This window comes from Oncorhynchus mykiss, chromosome 1, assembly GCF_013265735.2.
Source record: "Oncorhynchus mykiss isolate Arlee chromosome 1, USDA_OmykA_1.1, whole genome shotgun sequence".
Classification (NCBI taxonomy): domain Eukaryota; kingdom Metazoa; phylum Chordata; class Actinopteri; order Salmoniformes; family Salmonidae; genus Oncorhynchus; species Oncorhynchus mykiss.
Window position 1 is genome coordinate 1,114,460 of NC_048565.1, and position 22,230 is coordinate 1,136,689.

The 22,230-nt window shown below is 45.4% G+C and overlaps 1 protein-coding gene across 1 annotated transcript in view; it reads left to right on the top strand.

Moving 5' to 3' along the window:
* Nucleotides 1-19,449, top strand: part of tubgcp5 (tubulin, gamma complex associated protein 5) — a 44,513-nt gene extending 25,064 nt beyond the window's left edge. The window contains exons 13-23 of the mRNA XM_036978058.1: nucleotides 606-871; nucleotides 2,741-2,939; nucleotides 4,641-4,829; nucleotides 6,562-6,744; nucleotides 7,292-7,376; nucleotides 10,816-10,936; nucleotides 13,181-13,329; nucleotides 15,029-15,154; nucleotides 17,301-17,389; nucleotides 18,451-18,551; nucleotides 18,761-19,449. Of these exons, the coding sequence (XP_036833953.1) occupies nucleotides 606-871; nucleotides 2,741-2,939; nucleotides 4,641-4,829; nucleotides 6,562-6,744; nucleotides 7,292-7,376; nucleotides 10,816-10,936; nucleotides 13,181-13,329; nucleotides 15,029-15,154; nucleotides 17,301-17,389; nucleotides 18,451-18,551; nucleotides 18,761-18,807 (1,555 nt within the window). The 3' untranslated portion in view covers nucleotides 18,808-19,449. The remainder of the gene's footprint in view (nucleotides 1-605; nucleotides 872-2,740; nucleotides 2,940-4,640; nucleotides 4,830-6,561; nucleotides 6,745-7,291; nucleotides 7,377-10,815; nucleotides 10,937-13,180; nucleotides 13,330-15,028; nucleotides 15,155-17,300; nucleotides 17,390-18,450; nucleotides 18,552-18,760) is intronic.
* The last annotated feature ends 2,781 nt before the right edge of the window (nucleotides 19,450-22,230 follow it).

Below are 22,230 nucleotides of genomic sequence, written 5' to 3' on the forward strand. Positions count from 1 at the left end.
TAGTGCACTACTTTACACCAGAGCCCATAGGGAATAGTGCACTACTTTACACCAGAGCCCATAGGGAATAGTGCACTACTTTACTCCAGAACCCATAGGGAATAGTGCACTACTTTAGACCAGAGCCCATAGGGAATAGTGCACTACTTTACACCAGAGCCCATAGGGAATCGTGCACTACTTTACACCAGAGCCGCCCATAGGGAATAGTGCACTTCAGGGAATAGGGTGCCATTTTAGAGACGTATTATATGTCTGTTAGTTGATCCTATTTTAACACTGAAAAGGCTTTTTTCAAAATGAGAATATCCATGTGACATGGCTACATACGGCATGCCTCTTCAAATTCTGAATTGAATAAAACAACCAGGTTTTCAATGTGGTTTTTATGATATGATTTGTATATAAAAGCTCACATAGTATAACGTACAGTGTCTGTAATAGAATAAACATGGTATATATGAATGTAGACCTTCATAAAGTGGGGGGGTACCAACATGGAGGCGTGTTGGCTTCAACACAGCACCCCCTATATTAGTCATCTAGTGTGTGTATATATAAATCAATGGTCCTGACCCCTACCTTGTCTGTATCTCCCAACCCAGGAACAAAGACGTACCAGTGAATCACAGAGACTTTTGGTACGCCACCTACACCTTGTACAGTATCTCCGAGACGGTGGAGAGCGAGGACAAGCTGAGTGACGCGGCCAGCGGGAGCAGCGCAGGGGAACAGGGATCGAAGTCTCAGCTCACCATGGTCTCCTTCCTCAAGCCGGTCCTCAAACAGATCATCATGGCTGGGAAGAGCATGCAGCTCCTCAAGAACCTGGACTGTAAAGAGGCTGAGCAGACCGATGGCTCCACTAGAGGTCAGTGTTGGTCTGTAGAGGCTGAGCAGACCGATGGCTCCACTAGAGCTCAGTGTTGGTCTGTAGAGGCTGAGCAGACCGATGGCTCCACTAGAGGTTAGTGTTGGTCTGTAGAGGCTGAGCAGACCGATGGCTCCACTAGAGGTCAGTGTTGGTCTGTAGAGGCTGAGCAGACCGATGGCTCCACTAGAGCTCAGTGTTGGTCTGTAGAGGCTGAGCAGACCGATGGCTCCACTAGAGGTTAGTGTTGGTCTGTAGAGGCTGAGCAGACCGATGGCTCCACTAGAGCTCAGTGTTGGTCTGTAGAGGCTGAGCAGACCGATGTCTCCACTAGAGGTCAGTGTTGGTCTGTAGAGGCTGAGCAGACCGATGGCTCCACTAGAGGTCAGTGTTGGTCTGTAGAGGCTGAGCAGACCGATGGCTCCACTAGAGGTCAGTGTTGGTCTGTAGAGGCTGAGCAGACCGATGGCTCCACTAGAGGTTAGTGTTGGTCTGTAGAGGCTGAGCAGACCGATGGCTCCACTAGAGCTCAGTGTTGGTCTGTAGAGGCTGAGCAGACCGATGTCTCCACTAGAGGTCAGTGTTGGTCTGTAGAGGCTGAGCAGACCGATGGCTCCACTAGAGGTTAGTGTTGGTCTGTAGAGGCTGAGCAGACCGATGGCTCCACTAGAGGTCAGTGTTGGTCTGTAGAGGCTGAGCAGACCGATGGCTCCACTAGAGGTCAGTGTTGGTCTGTAGAGGCTGAGCAGACCGATGGCTCCACTAGAGCTCAGTGTTGGTCTGTAGAGGCTGAGCAGACCGATGGCTCCACTAGAGGTTAGTGTTGGTCTGTAGAGGCTGAGCAGACCGATGGCTCCACTAGAGGTCAGTGTTGGTCTGTAGAGGCTGAGCAGACCGATGGCTCCACTAGAGGTCAGTGTTGGTCTGTAGAGGCTGAGCAGACCGATGGCTCCACTAGAGGTCAGTGTTGGTCTGTAGAGGCTGAGCAGACCGATGGCTCCACTAGAGGTCAGTGTTGGTCTGTAGAGGCTGAGCAGACCGATGGCTCCACTAGAGGTCAGTGTTGGTCTATAGAGGCTGAGCAGACCGATGGCTGTAGCTGGTCTGTAATTGGTCACCAGGCTAGTGTTTCTAGTGCAGAGTGTGGTACAGAGAGATGTGTTTGAGATGGGAGACAGGGGAGTTTGAGTACTGCTTATGCCTGAAAAACACAGTTTGTGTTTTTCAGAATATACAATATTATGGAACCATAAAATTGTTCCTATCTCATCCCTGAGCCTTGAGCTATAATCTAGTGAAGCATGGCCGTATGGTGCAACACACCTGCTTTCTGCTTGGGTTCCTAATGTTCTCTGTGTGTTTTAGATGCTTTCTGCTTGGGTTCCTAATGTTCTCTGTGTGTTTTAGATACTTACTGCTTGGGTTCCTAATGTTCTCTGTGTGTTTTAGATACTTACTGCTTGGGTTCCTAATGTTCTCTGTGTGTTTTAGATGCTTACTGCTTGGATTCCTAATGTTCTCTGTGTGTTTTAGATACTTACTGCTTGGATTCCTAATGTTCTCTGTATGTTTCAGATGCTTACTGCTTGGATTCCTAATGTTCTCTGTGTGTTTTAGATACTTACTGCTTGGGTTCCTAATGTTCTCTGTGTGTTTTAGATACTTACTGTTTGGATTCCTAATGTTCTCTGTGTGTTTTAGATGCTTACTGCTTGGGTTCCTAATGTTCTCTGTGTGTTTTAGATACTTACTGTTTGGATTCCTAATGTTCTCTGTGTGTTTTAGATGCTTACTGCTTGGGTTCCTAATGTTCTCTGTGTGTTTTAGATGCTTACTGCTTGGGTTCCTAATGTTCTCTGTGTGTTTTAGATGCAGAAAGGAAGAGCTTGTACACTCTTTTTCTGGAGTCTGTTCAGTCCCGCCTCCGTTGCCGGGACGACTCCCCCGTGGATACGGTCACCGAGCAACAGGCCACTAAGCAGAGCCTGATCAAGATGCAGTCGATTGTAGCTCAGCATCTACAGATGGATGACATACATGACCCTCTACTGGCCATCAACTTCGCCAGGTGAGTGGAGGAGAGTATACTTGGAGCGGGGTAGGGGCCGAGGCGGCGCGGGGTAGGGGCCGAGGCGGCGCGGGGTAGGGGCCGAGGCGGCGCGGGGTAGGGGCCGAGGCGGCGCGGGGTAGGGGCCGAGGCGGCTGAACATACTCTCCTGCAACCCGCCTCACGTAATGTGGTATGGATCTGCTATTTTTACACTTTTGAACCGGAACCCCCTTCAGGAGCTAGCCAATAACTAGATAGTAGTTAGCCTGGAGCTAGCCTCAAACTAGGCCCATCTCCCAGCTAGCCGAAGAGATTCCTTCAAGCAATCCTTGTGCTTCAATTACCTCTTGCCAATTGGCCTGGAACCTCAGCCCCGCCGATTCATCACAACTGGTCTACCGAGGTAACAGTCCGAGGGGGTTTCTGTCCTGAAGCAAGCGCCAGTTAGCCTGGAGCTAGCCTCGAGCTAGGCCCTTCTCCCGGCTAGCTCGCCTAGGTACTCACTGGACCCTATGATCACTCGGCTACACATGCCTCTCCCTAATGTCAATATGCCTTGTCTATTGCTGTTTTGGTTAGTTATTTTTGTCTTATTTCACTGTAGAGCCGCCAGCCCTGCTCATTATCCCTTAGCTAGCCCTTATGTTCCACCCCCCACACATGCAGTGACGGCACCTGGCTTAAATGGTGCCTCTAGAGACAAAACCTCTCTCATCGTCACTCAATGCCAAGGTTTACCTCCACTGTATTCACATCCTACCACCTTTGTCTGTACGTTGTCTTGAATCTATTATTCCGTGCCCAGAAACCTGCTCCTTTTACTCCCTGTTCCAACCCCACTGGCTCCAGGTCATCTATAAGTCTTTGCTAGGTAAAGCTCCGCCTTATCTCAGCTCACCGGTCACCATAGCAACAACCACCCGTAGCACGCGCTCCAGCAGGTATATCTCACTGATCATCCCCAAAGCCAACACCCCCTTTGGCCGCGTTTCCTTCCAGCTCTCAGCTGCCAATGACTGGAACGAATTGCAAAAAATCACTGAAGCGGGAGACTCAAATCTCCCCCTCTAACTTTAAGCACCAGCTGTCAAAGCTGCTTACCGATCACTGTACCTGTACACAGCCCATCTGTAAATAGCCCATCAAACAACCTCATCCCCATATTATTACTTACCCTCTTGCTCCTTTGCACCCCAGTATCTCTACTTGCACATCATCATCTGCACATCTACCATTCCAGTATTAATGCTAAATTGTAATTATTTTCGCCTCTATGGCCTATTTATTGGCTACCTCCCTACTCTTCTACATTTGAACACTGTACATAAATAGACAAATCTTTCTTCTCTATTGTGTTACTGACTGTACGCTTTTTAATTTTAATGTGTAACTCTGTGTTGTGTGTGCTGCACTGCTTTGCTTTATCTTGGCCAGGTCACAGTTAGCCTACCTGCTTAAATAAAGGTGTTCTCAACTAGCCTACCTGGTTAAATAAAGGTGTTCTCAACTAGCCTACCTGGTTAAATAAAGGTGTTCTCAACTAGCCTACCTGGTTAAATAAAGGTGAAATAAAATTTAAAAAAGACCAATTAGTGGAAAAACTATAATTGAATTAAAATATCTTGATTATGTTAAGTTTTAGCTTGTTTGGTGGCTCCAGAAAGAGTAACCCAGCTCTGGTAACTCCTAATCCCCCCCCCCCCCCCCCCCCCCCTCCAGGCTGTACCTGGAGCAGAGTGACTTCCACGAGAGGTTCTCAGGCGGTGACGTGATCGTGGACCGTTCGTCTGAGTCGGTGACGTGTCAGACATTTGAGCTGACGCTGCGCTCCTGCCTCTACCCACACATCCAGAAGAGATACATTGAGTGCTGTGGCAACCTCATGACCACCCTGAAGAAGGACTACAGGTAAACTCAATACGTCTGTCAGTCAGTACTCTGTCTCATGTCTCTAGTCCTCCAGGTGTCTGTCAGTCAGTACTCTGTCTCATGTCTCTAGTCCTCCAGGTGTCTGTCAGTCAGTACTCTGTCTCATGTCTCTAGTCCTCCAGGTGTCTGTCAGTCAGTACTCTGTCTCATGTCTCTAGTCCTCCAGGTGTCTGTCAGTCAGTACTCTGTCTCATGTCTCTAGTCCTCCAGGTGTCTGTCAGTCAGTACTCTGTCTCATGTCTCTAGTCCTCCAGGTGTCTGTCAGTCAGTACTCTGTCTCATGTCTCTAGTCCTCCAGGTGTCTGTCAGTCAGTACTCTGTCTCATGTCTCTAGTCCTCCAGGTGTCTGTCAGTCAGTACTCTGTCTCATGTCTCTAGTCCTCCAGGTGTCTGTCAGTCAGTACTCTGTCTCATGTCTCTAGTCCTCCAGGTGTCTGTCAGTCAGTACTCTGTCTCATGTCTCTAGTCCTCCAGGTGTCTGTCAGTCAGTACTCTGTCTCATGTCTCTAGTCCTCCAGGTGTCTGTCAGTCAGTACTCTGTCTCATGTCTCTAGTCCTCCAGGGCCAGGTGTTTGTCTGCAGATGTTCATTCTTCCCTTGTACTTCATTCATCAATTAAGGTCATTGACCTTGTTCATTGAAACATACCAGGTACCGTATCATTGAGTGGGTATAAGCTTCATCCCAAATGACACGCTATTTCCTATATAGTGCACTACTGTTAACTATTTCCTATATCAGGGCTGCCCAACCCTCTTCCTGGAGTTCTACTGTCCTGTAGGTTTTCAGTCCAACCCTCTTCCTGGAGATCTACTGTCCTGTAGGTTTTCAGTCCAACCCTCTTCCTGGAGATTTACCGTCCTGTAGGTTTTCAGTCCAACCCTCTTCCTGGAGATTTACCGTCCTGTAGGTTCTCAGTCCAACCCTCTTCCTGGAGATTTACCGTCCTGTAGGTTCTCAGTCCAACCCTCTTCCTGGAGTTCTACTGTCCTGTAGGTTTTCAGTCCAACCCTCTTCCTGGAGATCTACTGTCCTGTAGGTTTTCAGTCCAACCCTCTTCCTGGAGATTTACCGTCCTGTAGGTTTTCAGTCCAACCCTCTTCCTGGAGATCTACTGTCCTGTAGGTTCTCAGTCCAACCCTCTTCCTGGAGATTTACCGTCCTGTAGGTTTTCAGTCCAACCCTCTTCCTGGAGATCTACTGTCCTGTAGGTTTTCAGTCCAACCCTCTTCCTGGAGATCTACTGTCCTGTAGGTTTTCAGTCCAATCCTAATTTAACACATTCTACTAATTAGCTACTCAACAAGACCTTAACTAGCTGAATCAGATATGCGAAATTAGGATTGGGTTGATAACCTACAGGACAGTAGATCTCCAGGAAGAGGGTTGGACTGCCCTATATAGTGCACCACAGCCCTATTGGCCCTGGTCAAAGTAGTGCACTATATAGGGAATATCGTATCATTTGGGACTCATTAATAGTTCCAGTACTGTAGGACTGACTAGCACAGGTGTCCCTGGCCCCTCCCCCAAACCCTATACTCACCCTAACCTTTAACCCCCAGACTGCTGAGGTCCCCCAGTATGACTTCTACAGCTGTTATAGGCCCTAGACTCACCCTAACCTTTAACCCCCAGACTGCTGAGGTCCCCCAGTATGACTTCTACAGCTGTTATAGGCCCTAGACTCACCCTAACCTTTAACCCCCAGACTGCTGGAGTACCTTCAGGCCATGAGGAACTACTTCCTGTTGGAGGCAGGAGACACCATGTATGACTTCTATACAGCCATCTTTGATAAGGTCCTGGAGAAGGAGAGCTGGCAGCAACTGGCGTTCCTCAACGTTCAACTGCAGGAAGCTGTGGGACAGCGGTGTCCAGAGGACAGCAGCAGGTACTGCAACACAACCACCCCACACTGACTGGGCTGTCATTGGTTACACCCCACACTGACTGGGCTCTCATTGGTTACACCCAACACTGACTGGGCTCTCATTGGTTACACCCCACACTGACTGGGCTCTCATTGGTTACACCCAACACTGACTGGGCTCTCATTGGTTACACCCAACACTGACTGGGCTCTCATTGGTTACACCCCACACTGACTGGGCTCTCATTGGTTACACCCCACACTGACTGGGCTCTCATTGGTTACACCCCACACTGACTGGGCTCTCATTGGTTACACCCCACACTGACTGGGCTCTCATTGGTTACACCCCACACTGACTGGGCTCTCATTGGTTACACCCCACACTGACTGGGCTCTCATTGGTTAGGGTTTGCTCTGGTTTTGAGAGATTTCAGTGAGTTGATAGGCTAACTGATCACACAGGATGTAAATCAACAATAGTGATTGGCTAATAGTTGTTTTTTCCATTTTGATGGCATTGAATTTATTGTCACAATAAAGTAAAATAAAAATGTCTGATTTCCAGGTTGTCCATCTTCCTGGAGACGATAGATCCAGTCAGAAAGAAACAGCCAATTAATAATCTGGATGGTTTGACCCTCAGTTACAAGGTGAGTCTCCTACCAACCTTATCCACATGATAACAGGTTGGCTGTGGTAGAAACAGACTATTAATAATCTGGATGGGTTGACCCTCAGTTACAAGGTGAGTCTCCTACCAACCTTATCCACATGATAACAGGTTGTTTCTACCACAGCCAGACTTAATAATCTGGATGGTTTGACCCTCAGTTACAAGGTGAGTCTCCTACCAACCTTATCCACATGATAACAGGTTGTTTCTACCACAGCCAGACTTAATAATCTGGATGGTTTGACCCTCAGTTACAAGGTGAGTCTCCTACCAACCTTATCCACATGATAACAGGTTGGCTGTGGTAGAAACAGACTTAATAATCTGGATGGTTTGACCCTCAGTTACAAGGTGAGTCTCCTACCAACCTTATCCACAATACTGATAACATTTTCGCTGCAGATCCGACTTTTCCCTGACCATTTTTTTCGCCGGATTAAAGGTCCAGAAGCTTCTTCGCATGTGTTCTGTGTTTCTTTACCTCTACTTTAAACACACGTATCTGTGGTGTCCTTCCCTACACGTATCTGTGGTGTCCTTCCCTACACGTATCTGTGGTGTCCTTCCCTACACGTATCTGTGGTGTCCTTCCCTACACGTTTCTGTGGTGTCCTTCCCTACACGTTTCTGTGGTCTCCTTCCCTACACGTATCTGTGGTGTCCTTCCCTACACGTTTCTGTGGTCTCCTTCCCTACACGTATCTGTGCGCTCCAAACAAAAGACAACGACTAAACTGACAACTCAGAAATGGAATGAAATAAATCAGAACTTGTGGTTGTACACTCTGCAAACCATGTGTCCACTCCAGACAATGAGAACAGGAAGACTGGAATAATAATATTGAAAGTACTAAAATACATTACCATTGTAGATTTTTTTTTCATTATAGGAATGAAGGGTAAATGTCGTACAGGTGATATATGTAATGGGGAATTAATATACACTAACAATAAAACACAAACAATTCACACAGTGAAGTTATGAAACGATGTGCACAAATTGGCCGGAGAGAGGAAGTGTATTGTGCATCTGGTCACATGGTCAATCTGACGTCTCCATTGGCCGTGCAGCGTTTATGGTGATACGGCCTCAGCAGAAGGGATTTCATACTTCCTGCGCTTTGCTGAGCATTGCAGAGCTGTTGTCAAGGAAGTGAGTTAGTGTTTTCTACAGGATGTAACGCCCCCAACAACCGTCCACCAATCACATCAATGCGGAGCTTTACAGAGCGCTCCGCATTGTTACAACATTTGGGGGGGGAGCATGGCGATGCGGTACGGAGCTCGAGTCTAGGCCTCCATAATGGATTAGTTCACTGAGATGGGCGCAAACATACACTACCGTTCAAAAGTTTGGGGTCACTTAGAATTGTTTTTGAAAGAAAAGCTTTTTTTCTGTCCATTAAAATAACATAAAATTGATCAGAAATACAGTGTAGACATTGTACTGTTTCCAGTCATTTACAACATTAACAGAGGCCCATTATCAGCAACCATCACTCCTGTGTTCCAGTGGCACGTTGTGTTAGCTAATCCAAGTTTAGCATTTTAAAAGGCTAATTGATCATTAGAAAACCCTTTTGCAATTATGTTAACACAGCCGAAAACAATTGTTCTGATTAAAGACGCAATAAAACTGGCCTTTAGACTAGTTGAGTATCTGGAGCATCAGCATTTGTGGGTTCGATAACAGGCCCAAAATGGCCAGAAACAAAGAACTTCCTTCTGAAACTCATCAGTCTATTCTTGTTCTGAGAAATGAAACCTATTCCAAAACTCTATTACAGAACAGATGGTGGTAAACTGTAGCATAGCCTCTATTATAGAACAGATGGTGGTAAACTGTAGCATAGCCTCTATTACAGAACAGATGGTGGTAAACTGTAGCATAGCCTCTATTATAGAACAGATGGTGGTAAACTGTAGCATAGCCTCTATTACAGAACAGATGGTGGTAAACTGTAGCATAGCCTCTATTACAGAACAGATGGTGGTAAACTGTAGCATAGCCTCTATTACAGAACAGATGGTGGTAAACTGTAGCGTAGCCTCTATTACAGAACAGATGGTGGTAAACTGTAGCATAGCCTCTATTACAGAACAGATGGTGGTAAACTGTAGCATAGCCTCTATTACAGAACAGATGGTGGTAAACTGTAGCATAGCCTCTATTACAGAACAGATGGTGGTAAACTGTAGCATAGCCTCTATTACAGAACAGATGGTGGTAAACTGTAGCATAGCCTCTATTACAGAACAGATGGTGGTAAACTGTAGCATAGCCTCTATTACAGAACAGATGGTGGTAAACTGTAGCGTAGCCTCTATTACAGAACAGATGGTGGTAAACTGTAGCATAGCCTCTATTACAGAACAGATGGTGGTAAACTGTAGCATAGCCTCTATTACAGAACAGATGGTGGTAAACTGTAGCATAGCCTCTATTACAGAACAGATGGTGGTAAACTGTAGCATAGCCTCTATTACAGAACAGATGGTGGTAAACTGTAGCATAGCCTCTATTATAGAACAGATGGTGGTAAACTGTAGCATAGCCTCTATTACAGAACAGATGGTGGTAAACTGTAGCGTAGCCTCTATTACAGACCAGATGGTGGTAAACTGTAGCATAGCCTCTATTACAGAACAGATGGTGGTAAACTGTAGCATAGCCTCTATTACAGAACAGATGGTGGTAAACTGTAGCGTAGCCTCTATTATAGAACAGATGGTGGTAAACTGTAGCATAGCCTCTATTATAGAACAGATGGTGGTAAACTGTAGCATAGCCTCTATTACAGAACAGATGGTGGTAAACTGTAGCATAGCCTCTATTACAGAACAGATGGTGGTAAACTGTAGCATAGCCTCTATTATAGAACAGATGGTGGTAAACTGTAGCGTAGCCTCTATTACAGAACAGATGGTGGTAAACTGTAGCATAGCCTCTCTGTATTTTGCCTAGTAGCTCGCGGCTGTGGAGTTTCGGCTACATGATAACGTAGTAATACAATGCTATTGTATTGGGTTCTGTTATGTAGAACACGATCATTGTGTGATCTTGTAGACATTGATTCAGCTTTGATCTGACTTGAATAAATGGAGCACCATTCATTGGCCAGAGCAGCCTGTTCTCCACGAGTAAAGCAGAGATGGTGTACAGAAGCTTCTAGATCTTTAGTCTGGGTTGGGAAAGGTCAGGGGGAAGATCAGAATCAGCAGCCACACTATACTCTTACTCTGCAGTAGATGAAATGTGACTAGTGTACCTCCCCAAACGGCACCCTGTTCCCTATATAGTACACTCCCTATTTTCAAGTTAATTCAACCATTTGTAGGTATCAGAATACACAGGAATATGCGACTTAGTGCACTAAACAGTTGATTCTATGTTTCTCTTGTGGGTTGTCCTGAAGGTGCCCTGGCCTGTTGACATTGTGGTCAGCTCAGAGTGTCAGAGGATCTACAACCAGGTGTTCCTGCTGCTGCTGCAGATCAAATGGGCCAAATACAGTCTGGACACGCTGGCATTCAGTGGTAAGTCTAGTATTACTCGGTCTCTGTCGCTCTGCCCCGCACCTCTCTTCGCTCTCTCCAGCACCCCCCCCCCCCCTCTCTCTCTTCTCTCTCTCCCCTCTCTCTCTCTCTCCCCTCTCTTTCTCTCCCCTCACTCTCCCCCCTCTGTCTCTCTCCCCTCTCTCTCTCTCTCCACCTCTCTTTCTCCCCCCTCACTCTCCCCCCTCTGTCTCTCTCCCCCCTCTGTCTCTCTCCCCCCTCTGTCTCTCTCTCCCCCCTCTGTCTCTCTCTCCCCCCTCTGTCTCTCTCTCCCCCCTCTGTCTCTCTCCTTGTCTTTCTCTCACTTTGAATCTCAATTTTATAAACTTTATTGACAATCGACACAAGGAAACATATAACAACACATAATGATTTGATGTCCGTTCAAGAACAGGACCCTTGACTAGAATATCTCCTGTTTTAAGATGACCTTAGAAAAGTTTCCCTACCTGGGAATTGAAAATTACAAAACTGTACTGTTATGTATTTTAAGCTAATTTCCCCCCCATTCAAAACCAACATACAGTTCTGAAGAACGTTCCCCTTATCCCTACTGGGAAGAGATGGTTTTCCTTCTCCAACAGAGATCTATTCCAGAACGTTCCCCTTATCCCTACTGGGAAGAGATGGTTTTCCTTCTCCAACAGATATCTATTCCAGAACGTTCCCCTTATCCCTACTGGGAAGAGTTAATGCCATCAAGATGGTTTTCCTTCTCCATCACATTCCAGAACGTTCCCCTTATCCCTACTGGGAAGAGATGGTTTTCCTTCTCCAACAGATATCTATTCCAGAACGTTCCCCTTATCCCTACTGGGAAGAGTTAATGCCATCAAGATGGTTTTCCTTCTCCATCACATTCCAGAACGTTCCCCTTATCCCTACTGGGAAGAGATGGTTTTCCTTCTCCAACAGATATCTATTCCAGAACGTTTCCCTTATCCCTACTGGGAAGAGTTAATGCCATCAAGATGGTTTTCCTTCTCCATCACATTCCAGAACGTTCCCCTTATCCCTACTGGGAAGAGATGGTTTTCCTTCTCCAACAGATATCTATTCCAGAACGTTCCCCTTATCCCTACTGGGAAGAGTTAATGCCATCAAGATGGTTTTCCTTCTCCATCACATTCCAGAACGTTCCCCTTATCCCTACTGGGAAGAGATGGTTTTCCTTCTCCAACAGATATCTATTCCAGAACGTTTCCCTTATCCCTACTGGGAAGAGATGGTTTTCCTTCTCCAACAGAGATCTATTCCAGAACGTTCCCCTTATCCCTACTGGGAAGAGATGGTTTTCCTTCTCCAACAGATATCTATTCCAGAACGTTTCCCTTATCCCTACTGGGAAGAGATGGTTTTCCTTCTCCAACAGATATCTATTCCAGAACGTTTCCCTTATCCCTACTGGGAAGAGATGGTTTTCCTTTTCCAACAGAGATCTATTCCAGAACGTTCCCCTTATCCCTACTGGGAAGAGATGGTTTTCCTTCTCCAACAGATATCTATTCCAGAACGTTTCCCTTATCCCTACTGGGAAGAGATGGTTTTCCTTCTCTAACAGATATCTATTCCAGAACGTTTCCCTTATCCCTACTGGGAAGAGTTAATGCCATCAAGATGGTTTTCCTTCTCCAACAGATATATATTCCAGAACGTTTCCCTTATCCCTACTGGGAAGAGATGGTTTTCCTTCTCCAACAGAGATCTATTCCAGAACGTTCCCCTTATCCCTACTGGGAAGAGATGGTTTTCCTTCTCCAACAGATATCTATTCCAGAACGTTCCTATATTTCTGAACAAGTCCTTTTATAAGCAACTGGACAATTATTAGAAACCGTTAATTTGGACTGAAAAACACATGGTAAAAAACAGCATGTGAATTGGAGTGGGTCCAGGGTTTCTGGGATGCTGGTGTTGATGTGAACCAAGACTACAGATGTTAGTGCAGACGGGGCACTTAGACAGGTTAGCTTGGCGTTCTTGGGCACAGGCACTATAGTGGTCTGCCTGAAACATGTTGGTATTACAGACTGGGACTGGGAGAGGTTGAAAATGCCAGTGAAGACACTTGCCAGCTTGTCAGCGCATCCTGGTAATCCGTCTGCTTCACAATCAAATATATATATATATGGTCAAATAAGAAGATTCTCTCAAAACATCAGGGATTTCTGAAGGTCATGACCTCACCACAGGTGTTAATTAATGCTGGATTGTTTCCTCCTATAGATTTGACAGTAGCAGCTAAGCGGTTGGAAGGGACCCCGGAGGAGGTGAAGGCTAAAGAGCCAATCAACCAGCAGATCCACAGGATGTTTCTGCTTAGGGTCAAACTGATGCACTTCGTCAACAGCCTCCACAACTACATTGTGACCAGGGTAAGAGGTTGTCCGAGACCGTGAACATGACTAGGGTAAGAAGTCTGAGACATAGTGGACATGACTAGAGTAAGTGGACACAAAGTGGACATGTATTACTCCTAGTCAAGTTCAAAGGTCATCATTGGAAGAGATAGAAGTAGCCAGTACTAGACTAGTTGTAGTCTAGGTGTAGTGCCAGTCTAGGTGTACTGCTAGGCTAGGTGTAGTGCTAGGCTAGTTGTAGTGCTGTTGTAGTGTTGCTCTAGTTGAAGTGCTAGTCTAGTTGAAGTGCTAGTCTAGTTGAAGTGCTCGGCTAGGTGTAGTGCTCGGCTAGGTGAAGTGCTCGGCTAGGTGAAGTGCTCGGCTAGGTGTAGTGCTCGGCTAGGTGTAGTGCTCGGCTAGGTGAAGTGCTCGGCTAGGTGTAGTGCTCGGCTAGGTGAAGTGCTCGGCTAGGTGTAGTGCTCGGCTAGGTGAAGTGCTCGGCTAGGTGTAGTGCTAGGCTAGGTGTAGTGCTCGGCTAGGTGTAGTGCTCGGCTAGGTGTAGTGCTCGGCTAGGTGTAGTGCTCGGCTAGGTGTAGTGCTCGGCCAGGTGTAGTGCTCGGCTAGGTGTAGTGCTCGTCCAGGTGTAGTGCTGTTGTAGTGTAGCTCTAGTTGAAGTGCTAGTCTAGTTGAAGTGCTAGTCTAGTTGAAGTGCTAGTCTAGTTGAAGTGCTAGTCTAGTTGAAGTGCTCGGCTAGGTGAAGTGCTCGGCTAGGTGAAGTGCTCGGCTAGGTGAAGTGCTCGGCTAGGTGAAGTGCTCGGCTAGGTGAAGTGCTCGGCTAGGTGTAGTGCTCGGCTAGGTGTAGTGCTCGGCTAGGTGAAGTGCTCGGCTAGGTGAAGTGCTCGGCTAGGTGTAGTGCTCGGCTAGGTGTAGTGCTCGGCTAGGTGTAGTGCTCGGCTAGGTGTAGTGCTAGGCTAGGTGTAGTGCTCGGCTAGGTGTAGTGCTCGGCCAGGTGTAGTGCTCGGCTAGGTGTAGTGCTCGGCTAGGTGAAGTGCTCGGCTAGGTGAAGTGCTCGGCTAGGTGTAGTGCTCGGCTAGGTGAAGTGCTCGGCTAGGTGAAGTGCTCGGCTAGGTGTAGTGCTCGGCTAGGTGTAGTGCTCGGCCAGGTGTAGTGCTCGGCTAGGTGTAGTGCTAGGCTAGGTGTAGTGCTCGGCTAGGTGTAGTGCTAGGCTAGGTGTAGTGCTCGGCTAGGTGTAGTGCTCGGCTAGGTGTAGTGCTCGGCTAGGTGTAGTGCTCGTCCAGGTGTAGTGCTCGGCCAGGTGTAGTGCTCGGCCAGGTGTAGTGCTCGGCTAGGTGTAGTGCTAGGCTAGGTGTAGTGCTAGGCTAGGTGTAGTGCTAGGCTAGGTGTAGTGCTAGGCTAGGTGTAGTGCTCGGCTAGGTGTAGTGCTCGGCTAGGTGTAGTGCTCGTCCAGGTGTAGTGCTCGGCTAGGTGTAGTGCTAGGCTAGGTGTAGTGCTAGGCTAGGTGTAGTGCTAGGCTAGGTGTAGTGCTAGGCTAGGTGTAGTGCTAGGCTAGGTGTAGTGCTGTTGTAGTGTAGCTCTAGTTGTCGCGTTAGTTGTAGTTCAGAAGTTTCCCATCAGGCATCTGTATGGAGCTCTAATCATATTACATGTCTAGATAGATTTCTGGTCAATATCTAAACGTTCCATATCGTACTTGGCGATATCCCTGTCTTGTTAGATTCTTCACAGCACTGGACTGGAGTTCCAGCACCAAGTCCAGGAGGCTAAAGACCTGGACCAGCTGATTAAGATCCACTACAGATACCTGTCCACTATCCACGACCGTTGTCTATTGCGAGAGAAGGTAAGATGGATACCTGTCTTATAGATACTGATCCACTATATACACTATATTACCCAACAGTATGTGGACACCTGCTCGTCAAACATCTCATTCCAAAATCATAGGCTAATGCCTGTGGATTGGTGCCCATTTGCTGCTATAACAAGCATCCTTCTGGAAAGGCTTTCCATTAGATGTTGGAACATTGCTGAGGGGACTTGCTTCCATTCAGCCACGAGCATTAGTGAGGTCGAGCACTGATGTTGGACGATTAGGCCTGGCTCGCAGTCGGCGTTCCAATTCATCTCAAAGGTTTTGATGGGGTTGAGGTCAGGGCTCTGTGCAGGCCAGTCAAGTTCTTCCACACCGATCTCGACAAACCATTTATGTACGGACCAGGCTTTGTGCACGGGGCCATTGTCATGCTGAAACAGGAAAGGTCCTTCCCCAAACTGTTGCCACAAAGTTGGAAGCACAGAATCATCTAGAATGTCATTGTATGCTGTAGCGTTAAGATTTCCCTTCACTGGAACTAAGGGACCCGAACCATGAAAAACAGCCCCAGACTATCATTCCTCCTCCACCAAACTTTACAGTTGGCACTATGCATTGGGGCAGGTAGCGTTCTCCTGGCATCGGCCAAACCCAGATTTGTCCTTCGGACTGCCAGATGGTGAAGCGTGATTCATCACTCCAGAGAACGTGTTTCCACGGCTCCAATGGCTGCGAGCTTTACACCACTCCAGCCGACGCTTGGCATTGAGAATGGTGATCTTAGGCTTGTGTGCGGCTGCTCGGCCACGGAAACCCATTTCATGAAGCTCCAGACGAACAGTTCTTGTGCTGACGTTGCTTCCAGTGGCAGTTTGGAACTCAATAGTGAGTGTTGCAACCGAGGACAGACTATTCTTAAGTGCTGCAGCATTCGGTGGTACCGTTCTGTGAGCTTGTGTGGCCTACCACTTTGCAGCTGAGCCGTTGATGCTCCTTTACGTTTCCACTTCACAATAACTGCACTTACTGTTGACCTGGGCAGCTCCAGCAGGGCAGAAATTTAATCGAAATTACTTGTTGGAAAGGTAGCATCCTATGAAGGTGTTACCCATGTTGATGGTCACTGAGCTCTTATAGTGCACATGTCCAACATAGTGGAAAGCCATCCCACAAGAGTGGAGGCTGTTATAGCAACAAAGGAGGGACCAACTCCATATTAATGCCCATAATATTGGAATGAGATGTTTGACAATACCTGTCCACTTGATAGCTGTACTACTAGATGTTTGACAATACCTGTCCACTCGATAGCTGTACTACTAGATACTGGTCTACCTTTGCTACAGATACCTGTCCGCTAGATGTATACCTGTCCGCTAGATGTATACCTGTCCGCTAGATGTATACCTGTCCGCTAGATGTATACCTGTCCGCTAGATGTGTACCTGTCCGCTAGATGTGTACCTGTCCGCTAGATGTGTACCTGTCCGCTAGATGTGTACCTGTCCGCTAGATGTGTACCTGTCCGCTAGATGTGTACCTGTCCGCTAGATGTATACCTGTCCGCTAGATGTATACCTGTCCGCTAGATGTATACCTGTCCGCTAGATGTATACCTGTCCGCTAGATGTATACCTGTCCGCTAGATGTATACCTGTCCGCTAGATGTATACCTGTCCGCTAGATGTATACCTGTCCGCTAGATGTATACCTGTCCGCTAGATGTATACCTGTCCGCTAGATGTATACCTGTCCGCTAGATGTATACCTGTCCGCTAGATGTATACCTGTCCGCTAGATGTATACCTGTCTGCTAGATGTATACCTGTCTGCTAGATGTATACCTGTCTGCTAGATGTATACCTGTCTGCTAGATGTATACCTGTCTGCTAGATGTACACCTGTCCTGCTAGATGTATACCTGTCCTGCTAGATGTATACATGTCCTGCTAGATGTATACCTGCCCTCCTAAGAGGTATAGCTGTCCCCCATGAGTAAGTGAAGCTGTCCCACTCTCCCCATGGAGAAATGTTCCATCTCATGAGGGAAGGTGATGCAGTCCTGCTAAAGAAAACACAGAACCCCTGCAGAGATCAACACTGGAGCATTCAGAACGCATCACATTATTTAATGTTAGTTTTCATAATGTAACTGGGGATGTTTCGTCTCCAGGTGAGCTTTGTGAAGGAGGCGATCATGAAGGTTCTCAATCTGGTCCTCATCTTCTCAGACCGCTGGCAGGTTGGCTTTGGAGCGTGGAAGTGAGTGGTGTCATTTATTAGAGAAATCATCCATGATTAAAATCAATCTCATGTGTTTCTGTTAAGTAGAGTGTATATCTGTCTCGAAGGACCACTGATGGTCTTTGCTTTTCAATTTTACAATGAATGTTATTCTGCTATTTAGTGTAAGAATCGTCGCTGTACTCACCTTACGATGCCTGGAAACAACGGCGAGTCCAATTTGTTGCGATTGTTTTCCTCCTTCCAGCGATTGGAACGTAGCTGGTGATGCCGTTAAATTAAAAACTAAATATTAAACTATTTAAATAACCTAAACAGAAATTTGAAGATATGTTTATCCTCTGGTCAGGGTATTTATGTCCTTAAATTTAAATAGCTTTTGTAAAAACTATTAAATAACCTTCACAGATTTTAAGATATACAGTGGGGCAAAAAAAATATTTAGTCAGCCACCAATTGTGCAAGTTCTCCCACTTAAAAAGATGAGAGAGGCCTGTAATTTTCATCATAGGTACACTTCAACTACGACAGACAAAATGAGGGACAAAAATCCAGAAAATCACATTGTAGGATTTTTAATGAATTTATTTGCACATTTTGGTGGAAAATAAGTATGCTGTCAGAGCAGCTTACTGCACCTGTACACATCTGTAAATAGTCCATCCAACTACCTCATCCCCTCGTTATTTATTTTTGCTCTGTTGCACCCCAGTATCTCTACTTGCACATCATCATCTTGACATCTATCACTCCAGTGTTAATCTGCTAAATTGATTACTTCGCCACTATGGCCCTATTTATTACCTTACCTCCCTAATCTTACTATATTTCCCCTACACACTGTACATAGATTTTTCTATTGTGTTATTGACTGTATGTTTGTTTATTTAATGTGTATCTCACTGCTTTGATTTATCTTGGCCAGGTCACAGTTGTAAATGAGAACTTGTTCTCAACTAGCCTACCTGGTTAAATAAAGGTGAAATAAAATAAAGGTACCTTTTTGTATTTTGCCGCATGTCACAAATCAAATTTGATTTAAATGAACCTTGAAAATTGTGTTCCTCTGTCGTTTCCAGGATCGAATCCATTGATAAGATGGAATCTGATTTCAAGAACTGTCACATGTTCCTGGTGACTATACTGAACAAAGCTGTCTGCCGCGGGTCATTTCCACACTGTAAGTTCCACACTGATCTGTTAAATTAAGATGTTTGTCTGAGTGGTGTCTGCTGTGAGGGGCGTCTGCTGTGAGGGGCGTCTGCTGTGAGGGGCGTCTGCTGTGAGGGGCGTCTGCTGTGAGGGGCGTCTGCTGTGAGGGGCGTCTGCTGTGAGGGGCGTCTGCTGTGAGGGGTGTCCTGACGGTCTTTTCTCTCTTCTCTCTAATAGTGGAGTCCCTTGCCCTGTCTCTGATGGCTGGCTTTGAACAGTGCTGAGAGAAGAACATCTCTTTCTGCTCGCCCACCAGACCCTTCGCTCCCCCCGACCACCAGACCCCCCCCCCCAAATGGCATCCTCTTCCCTTCAAAGTGCACTAGTTTTGGCCCTATAGGGAATAGAGTGGCATTTGGGATGCATACACTTTAGTTGTGACTGTTGTTGTTCTGACTTCATAGCACACAAGACTGGTGAATAAGGATGTCACACTCTCCCCGTTGCTAGTGGAGAAACAGAGCGTGTGTGAAGGGTCTATCCCTTCTCCTAAATCATGGATGCTCCTCCTCAATGCCCTCAAGACAATCCAGAGTCTCAGAAGTATTACAGATGTGTGACTGCTTGTAAATATTGTTGATTTTGAAGCTGTTTTATGGTGTTGTCATCCATATGTAGGCTTCCTGCACAATCCTGCTGTTTAGTGTTTTACAACTACGGATTTACATTTGTTTGGGTTTTATTGGATTTTGATTTCTGGTGAGATTATTTTTGAATTGTTTTGCATTTGTATATTTGTTAATTGAACTACTGTCAATCCAGAATATCATAATAATGCATGTTTAAATCTCTCTCGTATCTCCCTGGTGTTAGTTTAGTTCATTGAAATGTACGGATAATAAACATTAACTAAATATTCAATCAAACCTGGTCACATTATTACACAATATCATGTTACCGTGGAAACTATTCAGTCACGTTCACTTTTTATTTATTACGTTACAGCCTTATTCTAAAAGGGATTGCATCATTTGTTTTCCTCATCAATCTACACGCAATACCCCATAATGACAAAACAATAACGGGTCTATAAATGTTAGCAAATCTTTAAATAAAAAGCAGATACCTTATTTACATAAATATTCCTACCCTTTGCTATGAGACTCGAAATGGAGCTCAGGTGCATCCTGTTTCCATTGATCATCCTTGAGATGTTTCTACAACTTGATTGGAGTCCACCTGTGGTAAATTCAATTGATTGGACATTATTTGGAAAGGCACACACACGTCTATATAAAGGTCCCACAGTTGACAGTGCATGTCAACAAAAACCAAGCCATGAGGTCGAAGGAATTGCCTTAGAGCTCCTAGACAGGATTGTGTCGAGGCACAGATCTGGGGAAGGGTACTAAAAAATGTCTGCAGCATTGAAGGTCCCCAAGAACACTGTGGTCTCCATCATTCTAGCCTAGTGGTTAGAGCGTTGGACTAGTAACCAGAATGGTTGCAAGTTCAAACCCCCGAGCTGACAAGGTACAAATCTGTCGTTCTGCCCCTGAACAGGCAGTTAACCCACTGTTCCCAGGCCGTCATTGAAAATATGAATGTTGTTCTTAACTGACTTGCCTACTTAAATAAAGGTAAAATAAACAATAAATACCCATGAAGATTTGAGTCGTTTGGATATTTATGTAAATGTGATATTTAATAAAAATGTATATACATCTGAAAACATTTCTAAAAACTTGTTTTTGCTTTGTCATGGGATATTGTTGTATGTAGATTGACGTTCCAGCAGGTATATCTCACTGATCATCCCTAAAGCCAACACCTCATTTGGCCGCCTTTCCTTCCAGTTCTCTGCTGCCTGTGACTGGAACGAATTGCAAAAATCGCTGAAGTTTATTTCCCTCACCAACTTTAAGCATCAACTATCTGAGCAGTTTACCGATCGCTGCAGCTGTACATAGTCCATCTGTAAATAGCCCACCCAATTTACCTATCTCATTCCCATACTGTTTATTTTATTTACTTTATATCTATATCTTATGTCTTTATATCTTTATATCTTAACTTAATATCTCTACATCTCTACATCATCATCTGCTCATTTATCACTCCAGTGTTAATCTGCTAAATTGTAATTTCGCTCCTATGGCCTATTTATTGCCTACCTCTTCATGCCTTTTGCACACAATGTATATAGACTTTCTTTTTTCTACTGTGTCATTGACTTGTTTATTGTGTTATTGGCTTGTTTATTGTTTATTCCATTTGTAACTGTGTGTCTGTGTCGCACTGCTTTGCTTTATCTTGGCCAGGTCACAGTTGTAAATGAGAACTTGTTCTCAACTGGCCTACCTGGTTAAATAAAGGTGTTCTCAACTAGCCTACCTGGTTAAATAAAGGTGTTCTCAACTAGCCTAACTTGTTAAATAAAGGTGATCTAGCCTACCTGGCTAAATAAAGGAGAAATAAAATACATTTTAAAAAATGAGGGTGGAAAAAACAATTGAATCACTTTTAAGCTGTAATGTAACTAATGTATCATTCATTGAGGAGTGCGTTTAGTCCTTCCCTGGTAAGTTGTTTCCTTCATCCCTAGTGGATGAAGTCCAAGATTGTCTGTTATATTGACAACATATTTGAGTGACCGCTCTTAACAATGAAAATGACATGCCCTCATAGATGGAAGGCAGAAGAGGTCAGGTGGGATCCTTCTAGCCAATGAGTGGGCAGACATGCATATGGAGAACAGGCAATAAGAGACCCAGGACTCATCTTTGTATGTCATTAAGTATGTCACAGCATGGGCAGCGCCATTGAGGCCATTTCCATTTTAAAGTAGTACATTTTCTTCATTGGCAGATTTCTCCCAGCTCTTAAGAATCCCCACCCAGTTGACAACTTTAAAATGGTGCAAGCCCTCATTGGCAATGTCCATGCTAAAACAGGTCAAATGCATGAGTCCTTATGACAAGCACAACTAATAGTTGTTTTGGGGTAATTTGCTTTAATGCTTGAATCCAGCTTTAAATCAAATCAAATGTTACTGGTCACATACACATGGTTAGCAGATGTTATTGGTCACATACACATGGTTAGCAGATGTTATTGGTCACATACACATGGTTAGCAGATGTTATTGGTCACATACACGTGGTTAGCAGATGTTATTGGTCACATACACATGGTTAGCAGATGTTATTGGTCACATACACATGGTTAGCAAATGTTATTGGTCACATACACATGGTTAGCAGATGTTATTGGTCACTTACACATGGTTAGCAAATGTTATTGGTCACATACACATGGTTAGCAGATGTTATTGGTCACTTACACATGGTTAGCAGATGTTATTGGTCACATACACATGGTTAGCAGATGTTATTGGTCACATACACATGGTTAGCAGATGTTATTGGTCACTTACACATGGTTAGCAAATGTTATTGGTCACATACACATGGTTAGCAGATGTTATTGGTCACATACACATGGTTAGCAGATGTTATTGGTCACATACACATGGTTAGCAGATGTTATTGGTCACATACACATGGTTAGTAGATGTTATTGGTCACATAGACATGGTTAGCAGATGTTATTGGTCACATACACATGGTTAGCAGATGCTATTGGTCACATACACATGGTCAGCAGATGTTATTGGTCACATACACATGGTTAGCAGATGTTATTGG